Source organism: Peromyscus californicus, unplaced genomic scaffold, assembly GCF_007827085.1.
Source record: "Peromyscus californicus insignis strain IS unplaced genomic scaffold, ASM782708v3 Scaffold_9__1_contigs__length_137607984, whole genome shotgun sequence".
NCBI classification, from domain to species: domain Eukaryota; kingdom Metazoa; phylum Chordata; class Mammalia; order Rodentia; family Cricetidae; genus Peromyscus; species Peromyscus californicus.
The window spans coordinates 72,695,179-72,722,722 of NW_026294617.1; the positions used below are offsets into that span (position 1 = coordinate 72,695,179).

At 42.6% G+C, this 27,544-nt stretch overlaps 1 protein-coding gene across 9 annotated transcripts in view; it reads left to right on the plus strand.

Moving 5' to 3' along the window:
- Pogz (pogo transposable element derived with ZNF domain) overlaps positions 1-27,544 on the plus strand; it is a 67,240-nt gene that overhangs the window by 16,859 nt on the left and 22,837 nt on the right. For 5 of the 9 annotated variants that reach the window (XM_052729945.1, XM_052729946.1, XM_052729949.1 and 2 more), the window contains exons 2-4: positions 17,889-18,013; positions 19,937-20,095; positions 26,530-26,705. In XM_052729945.1, coding sequence (XP_052585905.1) covers positions 17,890-18,013; positions 19,937-20,095; positions 26,530-26,705 — 459 coding nt within the window. In that variant the 5' untranslated portion in view covers position 17,889. Of the gene's footprint in view, positions 1-418; positions 592-17,888; positions 18,014-19,936; positions 20,096-26,529; positions 26,706-27,544 lie in introns of those variants that run through there. The other 4 variants (XM_052729948.1, XM_052729950.1, XM_052729947.1 and 1 more) reach the window with 2 other exon arrangements.

Genomic DNA, 27,544 nt, shown 5'->3' on the forward strand with positions numbered 1-27,544 from the left:
CGTGGGGCGCGGCGCGGCGCGCGCGCGTGTCTGTCGGTGTGTGTATATGTGTGTGTGTGTGTGTGTGTGTGCGCGTGTGTGCGTGCGCGCCGCGCGCCCCCGGCCACGGAGCCGCGCGCCCCGGGCCGACGGTGGCCCCGAGGCCCGGGGACGATGCCGCCCCGCCGCCCCCTTCCCCCCCCCCCCCTGGCGGGGCCGCGCGCGCTCGCGCCCCACGGCCGCCGCACCGCCGACGGCCACCAGCACGCCGGGCGCGAGCGTCTCGGAGGAGTGGGCGGCGCGGGCGGCGGTCGCTGGGGATGGGCGTCGGGACCGGGGCGCGGGGGGTGGGGGGTGGGGGGGGAGGGCGCGCGAGGCCGCCGCGGCGGAGCCCGGGGTTCCCGCCGCTCCCCCCCCCCCCCACGCGCGGAGGCGTGAGCGCTGGTTTTGAGCGGGAGGAGGCAAGCGAGAGTGACTGCTCTGCCGGTCCCCTGTGGGTTATGTAATCCCGCTCCGTCTGCGAGGACATCCCAAGCCTCGGCAGCTCGTTGACGAAGTCTCCTCCCTCGGCCCCCAAATTTATGCATGGATGGCGCCGTGATTTACAAAATGGTATGGGGCAGAGTCTATTTTCTGGTGATTATGCCCTGCCGCTGGGCGCCATGTTTAGCCCAAGGACTATTTTCTTTAGATTCCCAACACCTACTGAAAAGGAGTAATGTCATCGAGCCACCTGCTTTCCCTCGTTTCTGCCCGTGGTTCTGGTTTCCTCTCCTGGGTTGTGGAATTCTTTCAAACTGTCAGTAACATTGCACGTTTCTAGTCTCACTTATTTTAAGCCTTCAGAAAAAGAGCTGAGAGTCTTTTGGCCTCTTCGTTCTTGAGGAGGAAATGGAGATCGAATTGTAGTATCTTACAGAACAGTGCAGAGGATACCCCTTTTCTCCACACTCTGTTCACCCTTTGTACCACAAAACACTGCGAAAAATGGGGTTTTAAAGGAATTTCCCCAGATGAACGGGGAAGGGAGGAGAGGGCTGCTGCTGCTTGAACAGTAATTTCCCGGACCCCTTCCTTTCTTGTTCTGGAAGTAGGAGCTTGGACGATGACTTATTGATCGTAGTCCTTCGTAACTTTAGAGTGCATAGAACAGTATTCGGAGATTATTAGATGTGGAGTTTAAGGGCTATGTGCCTGAAAATGTTCTTTTTCTTTGGGGGGGGGCGTTAGGGTGGAGGGCCAATATCTTTACAACCGGCAACCCTTAACTAAGATAATCGGTACACTGAGAATTATTGGTTCTGTGGAAAGGCGATCAAAATATGTTAAAACAATTAGATTCTATCCCCTTTCCTATATTGTAGGGTATGTCAAATGAAGTAACAAAATAGAATGGACTTAGAGAGTGAACAGGGACTTTAGAGTTGCCACTCCCATTTTCAAAATATAATTGAGGAAAGCAATTTCCACATTGTGGTTAGCTGATCCCAGGAGATACCTCTTAGACCCTTTCAGGGGAGTTTTGAGGCCCTAACTTTTCGGAATTATAAGTAAGGCTTTTTTGTTTTTCTCCCGTGGCTTTTGCACTGGTGATTTAAAAGAGATGTTAGGTAAAATCGAGGCATTAGCACCAGACAGTGGTGTGCTGACTTTAGAATGCCCTTGGTGGAGAACAGGCTGCTTATTATGAAACTGCTAATATTAATCAAATTTCAGCTTTGGAGTATATCTTTAACTTTAAAGAGTTATTAAAAATGAAAAGCATGTATAAAGCATGTATATTGTCTATGGAAGTATTTTTAAAGTATTTCATTAGCATGTATGTTTCATTATGACATTTTCATGCATGTATATAATGTATTTTGATCGTATTCACACCCCATTACCCTGTTGTCCCCTTCCCACTCCTACTGATTCCCTACCTCAAGCCCCTCCTACCTCCATAACTTTTTGTCCATGGGGGTGGGTGACCTAGTGAATTTAATTAATGTTGCTTACATGAACATGGGCAACTTACCATGAAGAAAATGTCTCTTCCTACCCCAGCAACCATTGACTGACTAGAGCAGGATGGGGCTTCTTGAGCCCTTTCGCTTTCATGATGGCATGTTGACATAGTCCTGTGCAGGTTTATGCAGGCAGTCACAGTTGCTGAGGTCAAGAGTGCATGTCAGCGTTCCACAACACTCTTCACCTTTCTTCAGCTCTGAACATTCTTTCTGCTTCCTCTCTGTGATGCTCCCTGATCCTTGGAGTGGGCCATAGAGATGTTCCATGTAGAATTGAGCATTCTTCTATAGCCTCTTATTAGCACTTTGGCCAGTGATGAGAGTCTGCATAATGAAATGCATGATGAAACGCTGCAGAGAGGTGCTTCTCTGAGCAGAGCTGACAGAAGCGCCTTGAGCACAAACATGCATGTTCAGAAGGCCGTTTGATGGGGATGCAGTGGCCGTTGAACAAAACAGCAGCCGCAGCTTCCCCACTAGGACCTCTGACCTTCTCAGCTACCGGCTTTCATGAAGCTTAAAGTACTACATGTAAATTCCCGGGGGGGGGGGGGGGGGCGCTCAAATTCAATCAGAAAATGGTTGATTGGCTCGTACATTCACAGCATTACTGTGTGAAGGTAATGCCACCACTGTTTGGAGGAGGGACTGTTGTCATGAGGAAAAGCTTTTGTGGGATTGAGTTGCTGCTGTAAGCTACTTGTTTGATGGAATTGCATTCTCACCTGGAAGGATGACTGACAGACTAGACTTGACACTTCCGTGTTCCTTTTGGAAGACAATGGAGTGAATTTTGTCAGTACTAGGAAAGCAACTGACATTTGTTTCCAGTGATAAAGGAAAATTAGAGTTCTAAAAAACTTAACAGTCTGAGTTTTAACATCTTCCCAGGACTTGACACACTTTAAAAAATAATAGCCATAGTTAATAACTGTCACTTTAAAAATGTAGTTGAGGGGGTTGGAAGATGGCTCAGAGGTTAAGAGCACTGACTGCTCTTCCAGAAGACCCAGGTTCAATTCCCAGCACCCACATGGCAGCTCATACCTGTGTGTAACTCCAAGATCTGACACTCTCACACAGACACACATGCAGAAAAAACACCAATGCACATGGAATGAAAATAATAATTTAGGGCTGGAGAGATGGCTCAGAGGTTAAGAGCACTGGCTGCTCTTCCAGAGGTCCTGAGTTCAATTCCCAGCAACCACATGGTGGCTCACAACCATCTGTAGTGAGATCTGGTGCCCTCTTCTGGCCTGCAGTCATATATGCTGTATACATAATAAATAAATAAATCTAAAAAAAATGTTTAAAAAAAAACAAAAACAAAAAAAATAATAATTTATTAAAAAATATGTAGTTGGGTGTGATAGTGCATCTTGGTAATCCCAGTGAAAGGCTGAGGGAGAAGGATTGACTTGAGTTCAAGGCTGTCCTGGAGAGAGTCTCAAAACTAGAGGAGGAGTGATAGAGGGACGGGGGAGAAATTGGGAGATTACATGGTACATGAAATCTTAAAAAAATACTGCATGATGAAAATGCCATTCGGAAGGTGGGCATAACTCAGTAAGTCAGTGTTTTCCATATAATCAATGCACAGTGTGAAATAGTACAAGGGTGGGGGGCTGGAGAGATGGCTCATCAGTTGAGTGTTTGTCCTGAAATCTTGAGGACCACAGTTGAAATCCTGGCATTCAACATAGTAAGCTGGGCAACCTGTACATACCTGTAACCCCAGCTTTGCTGGCAATGGAAACAGAAGTATCTGTGGGACTTGGTGGCTTTCCAGCCTAGCCAAGAAGATGCTAGCTCCAGGTTTGGGGAGAGTGATAGGAGAGGACACCCAGAACTTTGTTCTGGCCTTTGCACACATACAGAAGCACATGTCTCTGCTCTCACAGATGTACAATAAAAAAAAATTTTTTTAGTGCAGAAATAAAAAAAGCCTACCAAAATACAAGTTATAACATGCTGAGCATTGAAATGAGGACCCAGCACATGCTAGGCAAATGCTCTATCGTGGATAGAAGGATATATGCCAAAGATAAGACTGGATATTACTGATAGGACTATGTGAGTTACACTGTTACAATGGAGTGCATAAAAAAATGGAGTGCATCATGTTGCCATTATAATTACTGCAAAATACAGAAACCAGCTAGTTTGCCAAGATGTTAATAATGGATTAATGGAAGACTGTTTATCTCACAGTATATCTCTTTTGGCCTATAGAATCTACCTAGGATTCATTTCTTAAACAACCTTTCCATTTCTTATTTCTTGATTATTTTTTAGTGTCTGAGAAATGTGTGTATATATAAGCCTCATAATTGCATCTAGCCTTAGGGAAACTTTAAAAATTCAGCCAAAATTGTTACTAGCCAAAAAGATAATGGTAGTTGAAGGGACACTATCCCGCTCGAGCATGTGGCTCTGGCAGGCTTTGCCCTTCTCCCCCATTCCCTCTGCCTTGCTAAAAACTATTAGATTATATTTCTAAAGCTAGCCACCACGGTCTAGTCCCTTATTTGGCCACTTCCTCCTCGTGAGACTACCAAAGTCCAGCAGTCAGAAGCCCCCTTTGGCTCACCTAATTAACATGCCCAATTAAAATTAAACTCTTCATCCTAACAAGGGGTTTCCCCTTTACCTTTATAAACTACCATTTGCCCATGTGCCACCTCTGTCGCCTCTCTATCCAGAGTCAGTCCTTTGTCCCTCTGGGACAAACACCCCTGCCCCCTTTCCCTTGTCCCCTTTCCCTTCTCCCTCATTCCCTATCTCCTTTACCATCACATCCTAGCCCATTCTAACATAGACCTCCCCTCCCCCTCTTAAAAATTACACCTGCAAGGTCGTTTGCTGCTGTTTTTCTGTGTGAGTGAGAAAGCAGCCACTTGAACTTATCTTCCCAGATTAATAAAGGGTCTCTCTGTGAAAACAAGTGTACCTAATCCTGGTCCAGGAGGAAGGCCCAATGTGCCAGAGTCCCTTTCAGTAGTCTCCTACCACCACCACCCCCTTTTCTCCTTTCTTTTTTGAGACAGTATCGCCCTGGGTGTCTGGAACTTGATTTGTAGACCAGGCTGGCCTTGAACTCATAGAGATCCATTTGCCTGTGTTGTGTGTCTCTGGAGTTCTGGGATTAAAGGCATGCTTTGTTATACCAAGCCTCACTCCAGTGTTTAAAGAAAAGTCTGTAACCAGAGACAGAGCCTTTTTGTCCCAACCACCCAGTCTCAAATACCTGGCAGCTGCTCCCCAAATTATCACACAGAGGCTTATATTAATTACAAATGCTTGGTCGATGGCTCAGACTTATTATTAACTAGCTCTTAATTTAAATTAACCCATTTCTATTAATCTGTGTATTGCCACGTGGCCGTGGCTTTACCAGTCCTCTGGCATCTTGTTTTTTGGGTGGCTGGCTCACATCTTTCTTGACTCTGCCCCTCTTCATCTGAGTCCTCAGTTTGATTGTGCCATTTAACCTTACCTTGCCTTGCCAAAACAGCTTTATTATCGACCAGTGAGAGCAGTACATATTCACAGTATACAGAAGGATCATCCCACAGCATTTTTTCCTTTCTGGCTAATCAAAAAGGAAGGTTTTAACTTTAACTTTAGCATAGTAAAATTACATACAACAAAACAGTTATTAAGAATTATAGTTACAATATCTAGTCTATTTGTATTTGACAAAATCAGAGAAAACACTCAATTATCTAGGTAAGTCTGAAATTTCATATCTAATTTATCTTTTGTCATAACTAAGGAAAAAGTTAATTATAACTGTCTAGTCTTTAACTCCATCAAAGACCTGAGAAGGAAATAATGTTACCTGGGTAAGAAGGAAGTGTAGGAAAGCGACTTCCAAAAAATGTGAGAAATGACAGTAACATCTGGCTGCTTGGATAGTTACCAAAAGTTTCTCTGTAATGTTGGGGCTTCCAACTCTGGCCTACAGGCCTAGAGTATCTGACAGACTTTGCTGTGGAACAGGAATTCTGGACTGTCCTACCTTGTCTTGGCAAAGTTTTGCAGTCACTTTTCTTGTGTCCTGCTGGTCCAGTTTGCACAGTAACTGTCAGCAATTGAGACAAGGGCAATTTCTTTGCCCACATGGCTAGCTTTTGCCATAAAGAAAACAAACTTCATATAAAGTTTCTTCGATGCTATCTTATATTGGTGCTGTCAGGAGCAGACATGTTTCACTGTCATGAAAAGTCTTAAGTTATTAAAACATTTTAAATGTCATATTCTATAGGTCTTTGAAGTGTTTGAAGATTACCTATCTGAAATATATCTTTGTATACTTAGAAAACCTAACTAATAGGCTGGAGAGATGGCTCAGAAGTTAAGAGCACTGACTGCTCTTCCATTTACCTGGGTTCAATTGCCAGCACCCACATGGTGGCTCACAACCATCTGTAATGAGATCTGGCGCCCTCTTCTGCATACATAATAAATAAATAAATCTTAGGAAAAAAAAAGAAAACCTAACTAACATGACTATAGGTTTTATTACAGATGACTATTAATCCATATTTCTTAATTATACATTACATTTTTAATTGAGCTGCATAAACATAATACAACATAACAGGAATAATTTTAAATTTGTGTCAATAAACTAAAATCCATACCTATTAAAATATATAAGATTAACAGTTTTTTGATTAAAGTAGATTGAATAATCTACCCTTCTCCCCATCATTTCTGTATTGTATCCTCTTCCTTCTTTTAGAAAGAGATTGATTATAACCAGTAATGCATGTAGAAAAGGTTGAAAGAAAGTAACACTAAGACCTATGACCTAGACAACAATGATTTGTAATATTTTGGTTTGTGCCAAATATGAAAAGTTGATAATTTGCTATAAAAGGCCAAAATATCTACTAAACCACATTAAAGTCATATTTGTGACATTTTCACTTATTAGTTCCAATTACTATTTATGTATTTGCTAAGAGTAAGTACTTTATCCTCTATAACAGGTATGCCATTACCCAATAAAATTAAAAAATCCTGAATGTCAAAATTCTGAATGTCTTCTAATGTGTAGTCTATATTAAAATATTTCAATTACCCCCAAAATGCCCTTTTTTTTTTTTAATATGTGCATTGGTGTTTTGCATACATGTATGTCTCTGTGAGGGTGCCAGCTCCCTTGGAGTTGGATTTATAGACAGTTGTGAGCTGCCATGTGGGTGCCTGGAATTGAACCCAGTTCCTGTGGAAGAGCAGCCAGTGCTCTCAACCTCTGAGCCATCTCTCCAGCGCCACCCCCCCCCCCATGTCTTTTTAAAAGTATGTGCCTACTAAGGCCTGAAGAGAGGGATAGAGTTGGAGGTGGTTGTGAGTTGGAACTGAATTCCAGTCCTCTGGAAGAGCAGCTAGAATGCTTAACTTCCGATTCCTTCTCTACCTCCTGTTTGTTTGTTTTTTTGAGGGTTAGGGAGAGCAGAGTCTCATGGAGTGTGGACTTGACTTAACTCTCTGTGTATTTGGCTTTGAACTTGTAATTCCCCTGCCTTCACCTTCCAGTTGCTAGGATTAGAGAGACCTTTGCCATCATATGGTTCCAAAATTCCTTCCATAGCCGTTTGATGAACCAAGACCCAGCAAAGGTTCATGTGTTTCACTTGCTTCTGTATTTTCAGTTTCTTCTAATGGGGTATTGTCTTCACCAAACTTTCAAATCTTAGTTTTTATAGAATGTCCCGTACTCTGCATTTCTGATTATTTTCCTGTAGAATGTCCTACTTCTGGGTTTATCTCATTGCCTCATAGTAGGGGAGGGATGGAGGGAAAGAAAAAGACAAAGCCAGGGTGTATATAGGCTTTTTTTAAAAAGACTTTATGTATTATTTTGAATTCTGTGTATATGTGTGTGGTGTGTGGTTTGTGGTTTTATGCATTTGAGTGCAGATGCCCACGGAGGCCAAAGACATGGGATTGCTTTCGAGCTGGAGTTAGAGCAAATTAAACTTCCTGATGAGGGGGTTGGGAGCTGGACGTGGGTCCTGCAAGACCAATGTTTGCTCTTAATGCTGAGCTCTCTCCCCACCTATTTTTGTTAGGAGTAGTTTTAAGACTTTTTATTACATTTTATTTTGTGCGTGTGCAGTATGCCAGAGGACACCTTGAGGAAGTCGATTCTCATCTTCCATCATGTGGGTGGGTCCTGAGGCTCACACTCAGGTCTTCAGAGTTGGTGACAGGCACCGTCACTCACTGGGCCACCTCACTGGCTCAGCAGGAGTTTTATTTGATATCTTTGTGGTAATCTGTCAATATCCTGTTGGTCAAAAAAAAGTTTCCACAAAGTTGTTCTCTGATCTCTACATGTGTAGCGTGCTTCACAGTACCCACACAAAGTAATAAGTAAAAATAAAAAACAGAAAAATACTGGGCTGGAGACGGCTCAGCAGTTTAGAGCGCTGGTTCTTCCTCCCAAGGATGTGTGTTTGATTCTAGCCCCCACATTGTGGCTCACAACCATCTATAACTTTAGTTCCAGGGGATCTGACACCCTCTACTGGCCTCCATGGGTACCAGGCAAAACACTAAACACATAAAATTTAAATTTTTTTTTCTTTTTCTTTCTTTTTTTAAGACGGTTTCTTGGTGTGGCCTTAGCTGACCTGGAACTAGCTCTGTAGACCAGGCTGGCCTCAAACTCATAGAGTTCCATCTGCCTCTCCAGAGTGCTGGTATCAAAGGCACATGCTACCATCACCCAGCTAGAAAGAACCCCCCCCCCCCCCCCCCCCCCCCCCCCCAGAGCTGAGGACTGAACCCAGGGCCTTGCACTTGCTAGGCAAGCGCTCTACCACTGAGCTAAATCCCCAACCCCTAAAAAAATTTTTTAAGAAAGGAAAAAAAACTAACAAAAACAACAAATTTTTTTATAATTTATTTATTTTTCTTTTGTGTGCATTGGTGTTTTGACTGCATGTATGTCTGTGTGAGGGTGTCCTGTCCCTGGAACCAGAGTTAGAGACAGGTGGGAGTGGCCATATAGATGCTGGGAATTGAACCTGGGTTTTGGAAGACCAAGCAGCTCTTTGTTTTGTTTTGTTTGTTTGTTTTGTTTTTTGGTTTTTCAAGGCAGGGTTTCTCTGTGTAAGAACCCTGGCTGTCCTGGATCTCGCTCTGTAGACCAAGCTGGCCTCTTACTCATAGAGGTCCGCCTGCCTCTGTCTCCCAAGTGCTGGGTTTAAAGGCATGCACCAACCACCCCCTGGTGTTCACCACAAAATATTTTTAAAATAATTTTAAATGGCCTTATATACTTGTATTGAGTGTTGGTTTCATTATTTTGTGCTTAACCCCCACCCCCTTTCTTTTGGTTGTTTGAAACAGGGTTTCTCTGAGTATCCCTGGCTGTCTTTCGACTCACTTTGTAGACAAGGCTGGTCCCAAGTGTTGGGATTAAAAGTGTGTGCTACCACCACCTAACTGCTTTAATTTTCCTAACAATGTATAAATTATGACAATATGGAAAGTGGTGTAGGTCTCTCATTGAGGGAAGGAAAGGGAATACATATAATTGTGATGGTCTTTTTCTTTGTTGTTGTTTTTTGTTTGTTTGTTTGTTTTTTGTTTTCGAGACAGGGTTTCTCTGTGTAGTTTTGGTGCCTGTCCTGGATCTCACTCTGTAGACCAGGCTAGACTCGAACTCATAGAGATCTGCCTGGCTCTGCCTCCCTGAGTGCTGGGATTAAAGGCGTGTGCCCAGCTTGTGATGGTCTAAGAACAAAAGAAGGTGGGGCCGTAGATCCCCAGAAGCTGGGTGTGGTGGTGAGGGAGCATCCCTAGCCCACAGCTAGCCAGTCTATCTTAATTATTGGTCTCCAGGCCAGTGAGGAACTCGTTCTGGAAAGGAGGTAGATGACATTCCTAAGGATGACACCCATATATACTGAACAGAAACAGACACATATACATAGATACATCATACATGCATGTATATATATATATAATATTACAAGATGTTTACATAATACATATATATAACTACATATTAGTGAGTAGTGTAAGTTACTCATCAGAAGGGCATTTCCAGTAAGATTTTCAGAAGTTTTTTTTTTTTTTTAAGGTTCTAGAATACATATTGTGGACATAGAAACTTTCTTTGAGATAACATAGAAGCAAAATTGAGGATAGCTAAACTAATACTAGTAAGATAGTTTATTTTCAAAATGAATAGAGAGGCATCTAGCATCTAGATTATGGTCTTGCATTTTGCCTCTCACCAATATTATTCCTTGGAGAAATGTCTGGTTCTAGGTCGGGGGCAGGAAATGTGTGAGATGAAAGCCTGGACCATCTTGTCAGCTAGCAAGGATTTGTATCCTACAAACACTGAGTTCTCTGAAGGACTCAGGAGTCAGGAAGACATTCTCATTGACCAAAGTAGGCCATAGAGTATTGTAGGATAAGCTGCACGGATCAGAACATTAAATATGATTGATTTGTGGCATCATAATGATAGCTTATTGAGCAAGAACAAGCTTATTGGTCAGTGTGAGGAAAATAATAAAACAACCCATTTTGAAAGAAAGAAAATAAGCAGCTGTATCTCATGGCTCAAGCCTGTTTCACTTATAGGGAGGCTGATGCAGGAGGATCCCAGGACTTCCTGAGTTGCAGCCTGATCAACTTAGACCCTGTCCCCATCTATATTCTTCTATGCTGATCCCCACTAAAATGTTAGTTTGAAAGGTTGTAAGTGGAATGATGTTGAAACATATTTGTACTTTTTTTTTTTTTTTGAGATAGGGTTTCTGTGTGTAGCCCTGGATGTCCTGGAACTCCCTCTGTAGATGAGAGAACAGTCTTGAACTCAGAGACCCATCTGCCTCTGCCTAGACTGTCCCCATTGCCTGGTAGTAGTTGTATATTTTTAATGCTCTCTATTTGATAACACTTCCTTTTTAAATAAAAGATAGTGCCAGGTGTAATGGTACACACTTTTAATCCCGGCACTTTGATGTAGAGTTAGGTGGAGCTCTGAGTTCAAGGCTAGCTTGGTTGGTCTAATACAGTGAGTTGCAGGACAGCAGTGGGACTGCATAATGAGGCCCTCTCTAAAGAACAAACAAAAACAGTGCAAAAGTATATACCATGGATCATTGAAAGGAATGCTTATTTTTTCTTGAGTATCCTTATTAATTACAACATTTTATTGAAGTAGATCACCGAATCTACTCTGAGAAAAAAGATAAAGAAATAATAGGATAAATTGGTAGATCACTGAATCTACACTAAAGCGAAAAAGGGGGGAGATACCAAAATGACAAAAGGTAGATAGATTATTGAATCTATTATGAAAAGAACAAAGAGAGAATATGGATATAAGATAAAAAGGGAGATTATGGAACCTACTTTTAAAAAGGAACTAGTTTTAATAGGATAAGTAATGAAATTTTTTTGAGTTTATCAGATGTTACTGGACTGGACATTGTTATATATTAATGGAGTTTTTTGTCTGAATCTGTCAAATGTTAATGGACTAGACATCATTAATGTAATCTTGACTGTGTATATATTGTATATACTTATTGGATATAATTTTTCTTGTATTAGTTATAAGCTTTTTTTAATTTTAGACAAAAAAGGGGAAATGTGGTGGTATTGTGTTCCCCAAAATATTGTGCACCCTAATAAACTTATCTGGGGTCAGAGACAGAACAGCCACAATATTAAACATAGAAGTTAGGCAGTGGTAGCACACGCCTTTAATCCTAGCATTCCAGAGGCAGAAATCCATGTGTTCAAGGATACAGCCAAGCATGGTGACTCACGCCTTTAATCCCAGAAAGCAAGCCTTTAATCCCAGGGAGTGATGGTAGAAAGCAGAAAGGTATGTAAGGCGTGAGGACCAGAAACTAGAAGCATTTAGCTGGTTAAGATTTTAGGTTTTGAGCAGCACGTCAGCTGAGATTCATTCTGGATGAGGACTCAGAGGCTTCCAGTCTGAGGAAACAGGACCAGCTGAGGAACTGGTGAGGTGAGGTAGCTGTGGCTTGTTCTGTCTCTCTGATCTTCCAGCTTCACCTCAATAACTGGCCTCAGGTTTGATCTTATTAATAAGAACTTTTAAGATTCGTGCTACATTTTATCATATTGCTGAAGTTTTTTGGTGCAGATGTATGGGCTTGTTTGTATATGTGCATGTGTGTGGAGGACAACCTTAGCTGTCTTTCCAAAGGGACTTTTTTTTTTTTTTTTAAGAATTAACTATGTGTATGTGTGTGTATCTGTGTGTAGGTGTGTGCACATGAATGCAGGTGCCCACAGAAGGCAGAAGCATTGGATCTCCTGGAGTTACTGTTGGTCGTGCGCCACCTGACATGGGTACTGAAAACTGAACTTGAGTGCTCTGGGAGCATTCTGCATTCTTAACCCTGACCTGACTTGCCAGCCCCATCCACCATGCTTTTTTTTTTTAAGACAAGGCCTCTCGTTGGCTTAGGATTCACACCTGAGAGGCTAGGCTTACCAGCCCCAGAGCCCTGGGGGATCCTCTTGTTTCCCCTCCCCACTGCTGACCTCATCTTAGTTATCACCCAGTCCTGAAGATAAACGGATTGCTACAGGAAGGATGCTAATTTTAAAGGTCAGCAAGGATTTGATTTAGTTTGGTATCTCCTACAGTCTCTTTTTTCTCCCTAAACGATAATAGAGATGCCAGTCTAGGTCAGAATCAAGGTCTACGTGTTTTGAAAGTCTTGGGCTCACTGTCTTTCAGACATATTTTGGGGATACGTATAAAATGTGCTGTCAGTCAGCAGTTACTGCTAACTGGGTTGCACAGCCTCACTGATCAATGCTGTGTTCCTTCTGCATAAGAAAGGAAGGAAGGAAACTGTTTCTGATAACTGGAATTTTCTTTACATTTTGAACATTTTAATTGTGTTGGCTACTTGGCAGTACTTACAAGTGAGGGAAGAAGTTACTTTTCTTGTTCCTAAGGAGTTAGAACATAAACATCTTGCTTTCCCATTCATTTTTCAGTTTTAGAATTAGCCTTTTTCATGGAAGGAACAACATAATTTAATCAGCTAGAAAAATTGTGTCATTTAGATTCATTATTTCACAAAACCAAAAATCATTTATCCCAGTTATTTAGAGTATCTTAAGAGATGGTACAGTCTGTAATCCTAGGGTGTGGAGGCTGAGGCAGGAGGATTGCAGATTTCAGGCCATCCCTGAACTACAGGTAAGACCATGTTTGAACTAGAGGAAGAGACAGGAAGAGAGGAGGACGATTATAAATACTTGATATAAAAGATCAGCCTTTTGGAATATGCTGTTAAAATATTCACAGGCATAGTATGAAGATCACAATTTTCAGATACCTCTGCTCTGTTAAAAGAAAATTGAATCTTGTGTGGTATATGTATGGAGAGGTTGTTTTTAGTTGGTCACCACTGCAGTAGTGTCCTTTTAACATCTGCAGAGGCTTCCGTCCAGGTTGTACTTGTCATTCTGGGTTCTTGATTGCAAGAAGGTTGTACAATATAAAGTTACATAGCAAAGAACAGCAACATAAAATGTCCCTCCCAAACCGGAACTAATTGGTAAATAAAAAGGCATGTGTTTTGTAATCTTTGGCTCAAATGTGTATATTTCTTGTTTTTTTTTTAACCTTTATTTACTCTGTGAGAGAGTGAGTGAGTGAGTGAGTGAGTGAGTGAAAGAGAGAATGTGAATGTGAAATGTGTGTGTTGGGGAGTTGTGCCCGTGTATCAGCATGTTTGTGGCAGTCAGGACAGCTTGTGGGAGTTTGCTCTCCTTCCACCATGTGGATGCTGGGACTGAAGTTGAGTGGTCAGGCTTGGTTGTGGAGTGTCTTTACCCATCCAGCTGTCTCGCCAGCTCTGTGGTTGTTTTCTCATTTCTGGAATTCAGTTTCTGGCTAGCATTGTTTAATATCTATATATGTTAAGCAGAATGAGAGAATTTAAGTAATTCTTCAGATATTTTGCTCTTTTCCTTTCCCTTTGTGGTTTTGGTTTGAAAAGGCATGCATAATTAAAATAGATAATTAGAGGTCCCCTAGAATCAAGTTAAGCAATTTACAAGTTAAAACAGGTTCCCAAACGGGTTCCTGGTTGTCCCTGACTCTTTGAGACATTGTGGGATATTGTACATTTTCAAAGGAGATAGTGCCATCTATTGGACATTGCTCAAAGTACAGCCGTCAAGTTTATACATTAATACACAGAATGATGTGGTTGGCTGTTCTGATTGGTTGTTACAGGCTTGTAGATTTGGTACAGAAAGTACGAAGATGCTAAGGATAACCTTTGCAACAAAGGCTTTGTGTGAACATTGAGGATAGTATTAGTTTCATTTCAAGACAAAGAAACTGACCCCTTCTCAGCTCATACTGGAGGGCACAACAGCAGCAGCCCTAGTTGAAAAGCTTTGTTTCTGAAAGAGGCATGTAATGTAGGCAGTTTGCAAATTGAAAGTAGACTCTAGGATCCTGGAAACAGTTTGCAGAATTCCTAGCCGGGCAGTACTAGACTAGAGTATGGCAAATAGGGTTCTTTCCTTAGGTGTAAATGTTAAAAGAAGAATCAGTACCCACAGTCATAGTTTCCTTTCTGCTGTTAAGATAAAAATGCCTGGAGATAAAGCACCTGGGGCTGGAGAGATGCTCGGTAGTTAGAGCACTTGCTGCTCTTGCAGCAGACTTGGGTTTGGTTCCCAGTGTTCAGGTAGTGGTTCAGTCACCCATAACTCCAGTTCCAGAGAAATCTTCTGACCTCTGTGGGCACCAGACAAACATGGGTGCTCATGTAGACAAAAACACGCCTACATACAAAGTAAATCTTTTGTGTTTGTTTATTTTGTTTTTCGACACAGGGTTTCTCTGTGTTGCCCTGGCTGTCCTGGAACTATGTAGACCAGGCTGACCTTGAACTCATAGAGATCCTCCTGCCTTGGCCTCCCAAGTGCTAGGATTAAAGGCATGTGCTACCACCGATCAGCCAAAGTAAATCTTTTTAAAAAGCAGTTTAGGTAGGAAAGGTTTATTTCAGCCTACAGTTCATTCCAGGTTATAGCATATCGTCATTGTAGGGAAGTCAAGGCAGGAACTTAAAAACAGCTAGTCCCATCATGCCCACAGTCAAGAACAGAAAAGAAATGGATGAACACATGCTCACCTGCTTACTTGTGCTCTGGTCAGTTTTTCTTTCTTTCTTTTCTTTTTTTAAAGATTTATTTATTTTGTGTGCATTGGTGCTTTGCCTGCTTATATTTGAGGGTGCCAGATCCCCTGGATCTGGAGTTGTAGACATTTGTGAGCTGCCATAAGGGTGCTGGGAATTGAATCTGGGTCCTCTGGAAGAGCAGCCAGTGCTCTTAACCACTGTTAGCTCAGTTTTTCTATAGTTATGCAGTTCAGCACACCCTGTCTAGGAAATGATGCCCACAGTGAGCTGGGTCTTCCCATGTCAGTTAATTTAAAGGGGATAGGGAGATGGCTTAGTGGTTGAGAGCACTGGCTATTCTTCCAGAGGTCTGAGGTTCAGTTCCCAGCACCCACATGGAGGCTCACAACCATCTGTAACTCTAGTTCTAGGGGATCTGACACCTTCTTCCGCCTCCAAGGGCCAAAGGCACACAAATGGTGCATAGACATACATAGAGGCAAAATACTCTTATACATAAAATGAAATAATTAAAACAAAAGTTTCCCAGGACATGCACACAAGCCAACCCAATATAGGCAGTCCCTCACTGAGACTTTCTTCTCATGATTCTAGATTGTATTAATGACAAAACTATCAATTCAAAGTTGGGCATAGAGGTGCACGCCTTTAATCCCAACACTTGGGAGGCAGAGGCAGATGGAGGAGCTCTTGAGTTCAGGCCAGCCTGGTCTACATAGTGAGTTCTAGGACATCCAGAGCTACATGGAGAGACCCTGTCTCAACAAAACCAAAACAAACAAAGAAAAAGAAACTAACTCGAGTCAGACACAAACTTGGGAGGCAGAAATAGTCATCTTTCTCTGAGTTTAAGGTTAGCCTTAAACTAACAATTTCCAGCGCTACATAGTGAGGCTCTATCTCAAAACAAAACAAAACAACAAAAAACCCTAAGCATTACAGTCCTGTGTGCCACCACCACCCGGCTACATTAAAATATATTTAGATTAACAATCACAGCATTAGGCTTCATTGTGGCATTTTCTAAGAATTTGTGTATATATGTATCTATTCATGAGAGGGGGCAGCAGATAGATAGATAGATAGATAGATAGATAGATAGATAGATAGATAAATAGATAGATAGGGGGCAGCAGATAGATAGACAGACAGACAGACAGACAGATGGTGTGTGTATGTGTGTTTAGGCCAGAAGTTGAAGTTAAGTATTTCCCTCAGTTGCTTTCTACCTTACTTTTGTTTGTTTGTTTGTTTTGTTTTGTTTTTTTCGAGACAGGGTTTCTCTGTGGAGCTTTGCGCCTCTCCTGGAACTCACTTGGTAGCCCAGGCTGGCCTCGAACTCAGAGATCCGCCTGGCTCTGCCTCCCGAGTGCTGGGATTAAAGGCGTGCGCCACCACCGCCCGGCTCCCACCTTACGTTCTGAGTCAGGGTCTTCACTGAACCTGGAGCTGCTGTTTTGGCTAGTCTAGGCTGGCCGGCCGGTGAGGCCTCAGGATCTGCCATCTCCTTTCTTCTCCGGTGCTTTAATTAAAAGTATCTCACCACCATACTTGGTGTTTTGGGGACTGAACTCAGGTCCTTCTCCATCTTCCTAGCTCCTCCTTGCTTGTCCCCTTCAGTGCCCCCCTCCCCCATAGCCTAGCCTCCTTTTAGCTTTCTGTCACTTATAGCATGCTATTTTTAGCATATGCCTTTAATTCCCTACTTGGGAGGCTGAAGCAGGTAACTTTCTGTGAGTTCAGGCCATAGCAAGTTCAAGGCCAATTGAGACTAATTAATGAGATCCTAGCTCCAAAAAAAAAAAAAGTATTGGGTTTTCAGATGGCTCAGTGCCTGCTGCCAAGCTTGACAACTTGAGTTTGATTCCTGGGACCCACATGGTGGGGAAGAATCAATTCCTGAAAATTGGCCTCTAACCTCCACATATATGCTATGGCACACATATCTGTATATACATACATATACATACATACATACATACATACATACATACATAGTGTGAAAATAAAAAGATCAGTAGTAATGGAAAACAGCTTATAATGGACAAAATAGTTCCATCCCTACCCTTGCATGCCACTGCACTTCACCCCACCCTTGCATGCCACTGCACTTCACCTCACCCTTGCATGCCACTGTACTTACCTCATCCTGACCTCTGTGGTATTATGTCTTTAACTTTTTTTGTAAGCCCAATTACTGAAGAATTTGCTGTAGAAAGGATTCTAATTTTCAAGGATAAAAATTGTCAATTGTCAAGCTGGGCAGTGGTGGCGCACGCCTTTAATCCCAGCACTCGGGAGGCAGAGCCAGGCGGATCTCTGTGAGTTTGAGGCCAACCTGGTCTACAGAGTGAGATCCAGGAAAAGCTCCAAAGCTACACAGAGAAACCCTGTCTCGGAAAACGAAAAAAAAAAAAAAATTGTCAACTGTCACTCTGACCCAGTGGTAGCATAGAGAAGGTAGGTTACTAATCAAGTCACAAATATGATTGCAGCTGTAGATGGTGGTTCACACTATGCCAGCAATTGGCAAGCAGGGGCAGGGTGATTGCCCTGAGTTGAGGACCAGTGTGGGCAGCCTAGTAAGTGCCAGGCTAGCCTGTTTTACAGTATACCCTTTTTCAAACAAATATTCTACACTTGGTATATAACTGTTTCTCCAATTCTAGATCAATATCTTACTAACTTTTTTTTCTTGTAGCATGGCGGACACCGACCTGTTTATGGAATGCGAGGAGGAGGAACTGGAGCCATGGCAGAAAATCAGTGACGTCATTGAGGACTCTGTAGTTGAAGATTACAATTCAGTGGATAAAACTACTCCAGGTAACTGAAGTTCTTTTGTTCTTAGGTTGTTGTTCACATTAATTATTTTGAAGTGTTAAGGATGTGTGATATAGAAAAAGAATTTAAGAATCCAGAGAGAGGGCTGGGGGTGTCGCTCCGTTATGTAGTGTTTGCCTAGGCCCTGTCTCCAGCGACACATAAGTCAGGGATGGTGGTACATACCTGTAATCTTAGCAGTGGAGGTGGAGGCAGGAGAATTACACACAAGGTCATTTTCAGCTGTACAACAGGTTTGAAACCAGCCTGAGATGCATGGGACCTTGTCTCAAAAAGAAACCAGAGAAAGCCATGGTGGCTCACAGCTGTAATTCTAACTCTTAGGAGGCTGGAGACAGAGGACCTCAAGCCAGAGGTCCATAGTAAGTTCCAGGCTAACTAGAGACTGTAGAGTGAGGCCCTGCTGAGAGAGAGACAGAGACGGAGAATAGGAGTATCTAAGACTGCTTTTTTATGCATCAGCATTATCTTCTTTTCCATGCTTTAACTTATGAGTATCTGCTTCTTTATAAAATGTGTAAAATGTTTAATTCATTTCAGAAACTGAGATTGGATTAACTTTGTCAAATGTCCTCTTACCAAACCTCCATGAACAAGGATGTAAAGTGGCATGTGTCAGAGCTGATTTGTGTCCCTAGTCACAGTGCACTTGTTGTCTTCTTGAACTTTGTTTGCTTTGTGAGTTGAGAAAAGATTCTTTGTGTCGGTCTTAGTGGCCAGTTTATCAATTAAGATTTGTTACCTTCTATTTTATCAGTGATATGGGGGTAAAATTCTAGATTGCCCTCAATTCACAAAGTAGGCATTTTCTCCTGACTTATACCAGTTTGGGGTTTTGTTTTGTTTTGTTTTGTTTGTCTTTCCTTTCCTTGAGACCTGAAGATAGCATTGATTTAGGCTGAAAAAGGACACAGTACAAGTTTTACAGGTGGCTTGTTCTGAAGGACTATAAATTCTAGTAGTGGTGATGGTAAATTAGGAGTCCTAAAGATACAGTCGTGTTGTAGAGAGCAAAACGGTGAAGTCCTGCTTCAGAGGTCTGTGACCTAACTTCGCTGAGATTTTTTTTTTAACGAGTATGGGTGTTTTGCCTGCATGTATGCCTGTACCACATGCATACGTGGTGTACACAGAGGTCAGAAGAATCCCCTGGCCTTGAATCCCCTGGAATGAAGTTAACAGACAGTTGTGAACTGCCATGTGGAGTCTGGGGATTGAACCTGGGTCCTCTGGAAGAGCAGCCAGTGCTCTTAACTGCTGAGTGATCTCTCCAGCCCTGTAGTGACCTAACTTAATTAACCAGGAAATGTAAGACAAAGAATGTATGATGGTTAGTTTTACTTGGCAAATTGACACAATCTAGAATTGACAGAGACTAGATCAGGTTGGCCTGCGGACATATCTGTTGAGGATTATCTTGGTTACATTAATTGAGGTCAGAAGGCCCAGCCACCCATTGTGGGTGGCATCATTCCCTAGAAAGAGGATTCTGAATTGTTGAGGAGTGGAGTAAATGAGCAGAGCACCAGCATGCCTGCATTCATTTTTTGTTCTCTGCTCTTGACTCAGTATAATGATGAGCAGCTTCAGTTCTTGCCACCTTCAGTTTCCTTCAGTGATGGACTGTAATCTGAAATTGTGAGTCATATAAACCCATTCTCCCTTCCGTTGCTTTTGTCAGGATATTTTTATCACAGTAGTAGTAGAAGACATGAAGACCAAAGAGATTGTGTCTAAATGGTAGGCTGAGAGGCATTTAGGATGAAAAATCCTATCAGTTGGAATTTTGAATGAAGTAGGAAACTTTCTGACTGTTGAAACAAGGTAAAGAGAGAAGAGTAGAAGCAGAATCCTTTAGTGTCTTCTGTCCCTGTCTCCAAGTGACTATGCCTTCCCTTCCCACAGTTTCTGTGAGCCAGCAGCCAGTCTCAGCTCCAGTGCCCATTGCTGCCCATGCGTCTGCTGCTGGGCACCTCTCTACATCCACTACTGTTAGTAGCAGTGGGGCACAGAACAGCGACAGTACAAAGAAGACTCTTGTCACACTAATTGCCAACAACAATGGTAAGTGGGATTATTGGGAAAGTGTTCTGGGATAGAGACATGAGAGAATTAAAAAGACCTCCCTCGCTGTCCCTGGTGGTCCCGTGGCTGTGCTAGCTGGAGAAGTCTTTAGGAACTGTTCTTTGGTGTGGAAGGAACGCTGTAGGTGCTGTGTTCCTTCAGTCAGTGCTGGGTTGATGCTATGGCTTGAGTCAGGTCAGCGGATTCTTGCTTGATAATTTTCGGAGTAGAACAGATGAACTTGACATTGTAGGGATGAACTCAACTGTTGTTGGTGGTTTTGTTTACCCACTCATACACCCACTTTAGATCGGAGAGTCCTGTTCATTTGGTTAGGAGTTTTCCCAGGGCAGCTTCATGTTCTCTCTTTTCTCTGGGAGGTTTCTTTGATTGTTGGCTCCTTGGTATTAAAGAGAAGAGTTGCTTTCTGATAGGATGAAATGGTGAAGGAATACCATTTTCAGGGCGTTTTATTGATCTGAACTAACTAAGTTTAGTTAGTTCGTTTTTTGTTTTTTTTTTTTTTTGAAACAGGGTCTCATTTAGCCCGGGCTGGCCAGTAACTCACTTTTTAAAAAGAAAATATACATTATGTGTATGGGTGTTTTGCATGCATGTATGTCTGTGTGCCACTTGCATGACTGATGCCGTCTGAGGGTGTTGGGGCCCCTGGAACTGGAATTATAGATGGTTGTGAACTGCCATGTGGTTGCTAGGAATTGAACCTGGTTTCTCTATAAGAACAAAACGTGCTCTTTTAACTACTGAGACATCTCTCCATCCCTAACCTTGAACTCTTGATTCTCCTGCCTCTACCTGTGCCAATACCCAACTTGTATTTCATTATTGGTGACTTTCTACACACTGAATATGGTGATATATTGTGTTCTCCAATATATTGTGCATCCTAATAAACTTATCTGGGGTCAGAGGACAGAACAGCCACTAGATAGACATAGAGGCCAGAAAATGGTGGCACACACGCCTTTAATCCTATTACTTGGGAGGCAGAGATCCATTTGGATCTCTGTAGTTCAAAGCTACACTGGAAACAGCCAGGCATGGTGACTCACGCCTTTAATCCCAGGAAGTGATGGCAGAAAGCAGAAAGGTATATAAGGTGTGAAAACCAGGAACTAGAGCCTGGTTAAGCTTTTAGGCTTTTGAGCAGCAATTCGGCTGAGATCCATTTGGATGAGGACTCAAAAAGGCTTCCAGTCTGAGGAAACAGTATCAACTGAGGAATTGGCAAGGTGAGGTGGCTGTGGCTTGTTCTGCTTCTCTGATCTTCCAGCGTTGACCCCAGTACCTGGCTCCAGGTTTGTTTTTATTAATAAGACTCTTCTAATAATTTGTGCTACAACTGAAGATGATTCCCGACAGTTTCCATTTTAGGATTCATAGTGATATATGCTTTCATGGGCTCATTGTACTGCTAAATAAGATCTCTATCTATCTATCTATCTGTCTGTCTATCTATCTATCTATCTATCTATCTATCTATCTATCTATCTATGTATCTATCTATTTATTTGTTCATTTATTTATTTTGAGGAAGGGTCTCTATATAGGATTCATAGCAATATATGCTTTCATGGACTCATTGTACTGCTAAAAGAATGTTATTTATAAGGCAGGGTCTTTGTAGCTCTAGATGGCCTGGAACTTGGTATGTGTAGACCAGATTGATCTCAAACCTGCAGAGATGCACCTGCCTTTGCCTCCTGAGTGCTGGGAATAAAAGGCTGTGCTTCGTGTTCTTTGATTTTTTTTTTCCCCCAGTGTGTATGTGTGTGTGTTTTATTAGGAACTGAACATGGTCACATACAACATGCGCGCGCGCGCGCGCGCGCGCGTGCACACACATGCACAGGGAATTGAATAAAAGCCTCATACTAAGGTAAACACTCTACCACTGAGCTATATTCCCATCTCCCAACCCCCTTTTAAGTGTTTATTTTGGGCTAGAGTTTAGCTAAACTACCCAGGCTGGTCATAAACTTGGTTCTTTCTGCTTTGTCTGCCTATGTAGTCATTTTATTTCCTTTAGAAATAAATTGTATTGCTGTAAAAATAATATGTGGGGCTGGAGATGTAGCTCAGCTAGAATGAGTTTGTAGTATGACAAAGTCCTGAGTTAGGTCCCCAGCACCACATAAACTGGATGTGATAGCACACCTCTGTAGTCACAGCACTCCACAGGTTGGCAGGAACGCCCAAAGTTAAAGGTCATCATTGGTTACATCATTGAATTTGAAGCTAGCCTAGGTTTCATGGGACCCTGTCATAGGAAAGAAAGAGGCAGGGGCTTGGGAAATGGCTCATTCATTACAGTGCTTGCCACAGAAGCACAAAGACTTGAGTTAGGTTCCCAGGAACCATGTAAAGTCCTGGGTATCAAGAAGATGAAAAGAGGTAGATCCTTGGCTCACTGTCCAGCCTAGCCTCTCATCCAGCTCCAGGCCAGTGAAAGACCTTGTCTTTAAACAAAGCCAGGGGACTAGAGAGATGGCTCAGAGGTTAAGAGCACTGACTGCTCTTCCAGAAGCCCTGAGTTCAATTCTCAGCAACCATCTGTAATGAGATCTGGTGTCCTCTTCTGTCATTCACCAAACATGCAGGCAGAACACTGTACACAATAAACAAACAAACAAACAAATAAATAACTCTTTTTTAAAAAAAGCCAAAACCCAAACAAGGCAAGCAGCACCTGAGGCTAGCCACTGTCCCCCACATGCACATGCACACACAAAATAAAAATAAGTGATTGTAGAAAATGTTAGAACAGGGCAAGATGTGGCAGTACATGCCGGTGATCATAGTACTCAGGATTGTGAGTTCAAGGCCAGTCTGTTAAATAACAAGATCTTGTCTTAAAGAAAAATAGAGTAGGAAAGAAGAAAAATAGAGAAAATCTAGGTAACAAAGTCAGAAGGGAGAAACAAAATTAACTGTCCTATCAGTTGGAAATGATTATTTGTAATTCTTCATTTATGCAAGTAGTTACGTCTTTTTTGTTTGTTTGTTTGTTTTTAGACAGGGTTTCTCCGTGTAGTTTTGGTGCCTGTCGTGGATCTCGCTCTGTAGAACAGGCTGGCCTCGAACTCACAGATCAGCTTGGCTCTGCCTCCCGAGTGCATTGCACCATCGCTGCCCAGCACAAGTAGTTACTTCTATACACTTTTGTATACTATGTGTAATGATGTGGTTTTTTTTTACAAAAATAGAATCATACAGACTACATTTTCCCTACTTTTTTCTTGTAGTATGTAGTGGCTATCTTACATTTTAATACTTATAACTTCGTTGTATTGTTGTGTTTTTTTTGTTTTTTTTTTTTTGGTTTTTCAAGACAGGGTTTCTCTGTGTAGCTTTGCGCCTTTCCTGGAACTCGCTTTGGAGACCAGGCTGGCCTCGAACTCACAGAGATCCGCCTGCCTCTGCCTCCCGAGTGCTGGGATTAAAGGCGTGCGCCACCACCGCCCGGCTGTATTGTTGTTTTTGATAGGGTCTTACCATGTAACTCTGGCTAGGAACTCACTCTGTAGACTAGACTGGTCTGGAACTCACAGATCTCTCTGCCTCTCTGCCTCTCTGCCTCTCTGCCTCTCTGCCTCTCTGCCTCTGCCTCTGCCTCTCAGGTACTGGAATTAAAAATGTGTGCACCGATGCCTGGTTGTTTTGTTTTTTTAATTAATTAGCTTTTTTAGTTTATGTGCATTAGTATTTTGGCTGCACAAATGTCTGTACACCATGTGTATTGCCTGGAGCCATTGTAGGTCAGAAGGCATTGGATCCCCTCCAACAGGAGTTACAGATGGTTGCAGTGGGAATCAAACCCACATCCTCTACAAGAGCAACGAATGCTCTTAACTGTTGAGCCAACTTTCTCTTTAGCTCTCTGTTTTGATTTTGAGGGAGGGTTTCATATAGCCCAGGCTAGCCTTGAATTCCTGATCTTTGTGCCTCTGTCTCTCAAGTGCTAGATTTACAAGTGTGTACACATGCACACATTTTTGTTTTGTTTTTGCACCCTCAAGTGCTAGATTTACAAGTGTGTACACATGCACACATTTTTGTTTTGTTTTTGCACCTGGTCTTGTTTTCCAGGTTGGCTTCAAACTTGCTGTAGCAACAGGGTGACCTTGAACTCCTTACTCCTGATGCTGGGATTGCAGGCATGTAACACAAGCCTGACTTGAGTATCGCTGGCATTTGAACCAAAGGCCTCATGCATGCTGGGCAGGCACTCTGCCAACTGAGCTACATCTCCAGCCCTTTCTAACATTCTGGGGTTTTGTTTTGTTTTTGGTTTGTTTTGTTTTGTTTTTTTGTTTTTCGAGACAGGGTTTCTCTGTGTAGCTTTGCACCTTTCCTGGATCTCACTCTGTAGACTAGGTTGGCCTCAAACTCACAGAGATCCGCCTGGCTCTGCCTCCCGAGTGCTGGGATTAAAGGTGTGCACCACCACCACCACCACCACCACCACCACCACCACCACCACTGCCCGGCCTAACATTCTGTTTTGGTTTTGTTTTTTTTTTGAGACAGGGTTTCTCTGTATAGCGCTGGCTGTCCTGGAACTCACTATATAGACCAGGCTGGTCTTGAATTCAGTTATCCACCTGCCTCTGCCTTCCAAGCGTTGGGGTTAAAGGCGTGTGCCACCACCACCCAGCTTATTCAATCCCTTTCTAAAATTTTTGATGACTATATTTTCCATTATTTGACTAATGTGTTAACAATAGAGTATAAAAGGTACACTGAGTCAGGCGGTGGTGGCACATGCCTTTAATCCCAGCACTCGGGAGGCAGAGCCAGGTGGATCTCTGTGAGTTTGAGGCTAGCCTGGTCTACAGATCGAGATCCAGGACAGGCACCAAAAAAACAGAGAAACCCTATCTCGAAAAACGAAACAAAACAACAACAAAACAAAAAAGGCACATTGACATTTCACCTCTAAAGAGCTGCAGTGAGCCCTGAATAAAATTTGTGCAGATGTTACCTGTAATCCCAGCACTTAGGAGGCTGAAGCAGGAGTGTTGGCTGGGTTTGAGGCCAGCCTGGGCCCTAACAAGGCTATCTCGGACCTCCTCTAACAAGGCCACATGTCCCAATCCTTCTCCAACTGGCCCAAGCAGTCAAATGTGAACTTATAGGGGCCATTCTCACCCAAACCACCACAGTTGGTATTTCCTATAGAAGAAGGTTATTTTGTTTTTTAAACATTCTCATCATTCTTTATTGTTGCAGTTATCAACTTTATAAACCATCACCTGAAATTTTAAGAAGTGAGTTTACTAGACACATATCAGTAAACACTCAAATACTCAGTAACACAGCAATATTTTACTATCATACCAACTTACTTTACAGTTATTTAATAGGCATTATTACCTAACATCATTAAGGATATAAAAATACTGATTTAGGTCTTGTGAATAAAAATACATATCTGTATTCTTTAGGCCCATATTATACCTTCCAGAGTACTGTACATAACAGAACAAGGCATGTATTTCTCTTTTGATCTGCCTGCTATTTATATGACTACACACACACACACACACACACACACACACACATACACACACACACACACACACACACACACACACACACACACACACACACACACGAACAGACTCTTTAGAATCTCAGGTTGCCTTAGCAGTGGTTCTCAACCTGTGGGTCATGACCCCACAGTGATCCATATCAGATATCAGATATTTACATTACAATTCAAAACATTGGAAAAATTATAGTTATGAAGTAGCAATGAAATTACTCTGTAGTTGGGGGTGACCACAACCTGATGTTATTTTGCATCAAACTACCTAGACCCTTACTCAAACAACAGTAAAGAAATTTAGGGCCTGCCAGATGACTTGGTGAGTAACGGGCACTTGCTGCCAAGCCTGAGGACCTGAGACCTGCCTCCCACAAGCTGTCCTCTGATCTCTATACATGGGACATGGAACACATACTCACACATATATTTACAATAAATAAATGTAAAAAAAATGTAAGGGGATTAGTTAATAACAAATTACCTTCTTACAAATAGATTTTACCTAAAATATGGAGAGTCTTCTCTTTTTTTGCTCTGCTGGTTGGGGAGAATTGTGTGGTCACTTCAGTCGTTAGTGTGAAGATAGGAACTGGTGTCTTTCAACCTCAGTTAAGACTGTGAGGGTGAGGTTGGTGAACTGCCCCAACCCACCTGTTTCCTGTTACCTAGGGAGTTGGGTGAAGCTTACATTTGGTGAGTTTGGTGACATTAAGCCTGAGGTGAGTAGTGACAGCTGAGTAATTTTGGCATCTGAGACACCATTTCTTAACTGAGACAGTAATTACTGTTTGTTATAGAATACAAGTTTAGCAGTGCTCTTTAACATGGCTTTCTTCTTGTTTTCCCTGCTTTTACCCATTAGCTGGTAATACTTTAGTCCAGCAAGGTGGACAGCCACTCATTCTGACCCAGAATCCAGCACCAGGCCTGGGAACAATGGTTACTCAACCAGTATTGAGACCTGTCCAGGTCATGCAGAATGCCAACCATGTGACTAGCTCCCCTGTGGCCTCACAACCTATATTCATCACTACCCAGGTGAGTAGGACTTTGAACTCTGGGACTTGTAAAGGAAATAAAGACTGTGGCCTCCAGAGAGAGACTCTGTCATCACATTAGAAATGGCTCTGAGTCTTGTCTGTGGGACTGAGGTTCTCTTTACTTCTCCTTGTGGAATGCCCAGTGTAGCACCTTGCCTGCATATTTCCTGTCCATACACCTTAGAAGTCTGTTGAGTTGATTAAAGTCTGGACAGAAATCACTGGGAAAGTTAGAATTAGAAAGCCCTGACATGCTGCCAGTCAGTGGTGGTGCATTCCTTTAATCCCGGCACTCTGGAGGCAGAGGCAGGCAGTTTTATGAGTTCAAGGCCAGCCTGGTCTACAAAGCGAGTTCCAGGACAGCCAAAGCTGTTACACAGAGAAACCCTGTCTTGAAAAATAAAAAGAAAAGAAAAAAGGGGGCGGGGGGGGGGGGGGCCCCGCCCTTCACAAAGGACTGGAGAGATGGCTTACCAGTCAAGAGCATTTGTTGCTCTTGCAGAGGACCCAGGTTCAGTTCCCAGCACCCACATGTCAGCTCATAACTGTTATAGAACTTCACTTCCAGAGGGCCTGCTGCCTTCTTCTGACCTCAGTAGATACCAAGCACCCCGTGGTGGACACACATCCATGCTGGCAAAGCAACTCCTACACATCACATAATCTTAATTTTTTAAGCTCTCACACTTGCTTCGAAAGTGTTCCTTTTGCCTGAGCTGCTTCTACCCCTAGGGGAAATTCGCTGACTTTGAAGATACATGTATAAAGTAAGTGGTCTTTGAAGAAGGAAGGCTTACCATACACGGTACTGATTGCAAGTTTTTTTGTTTTTTGTTT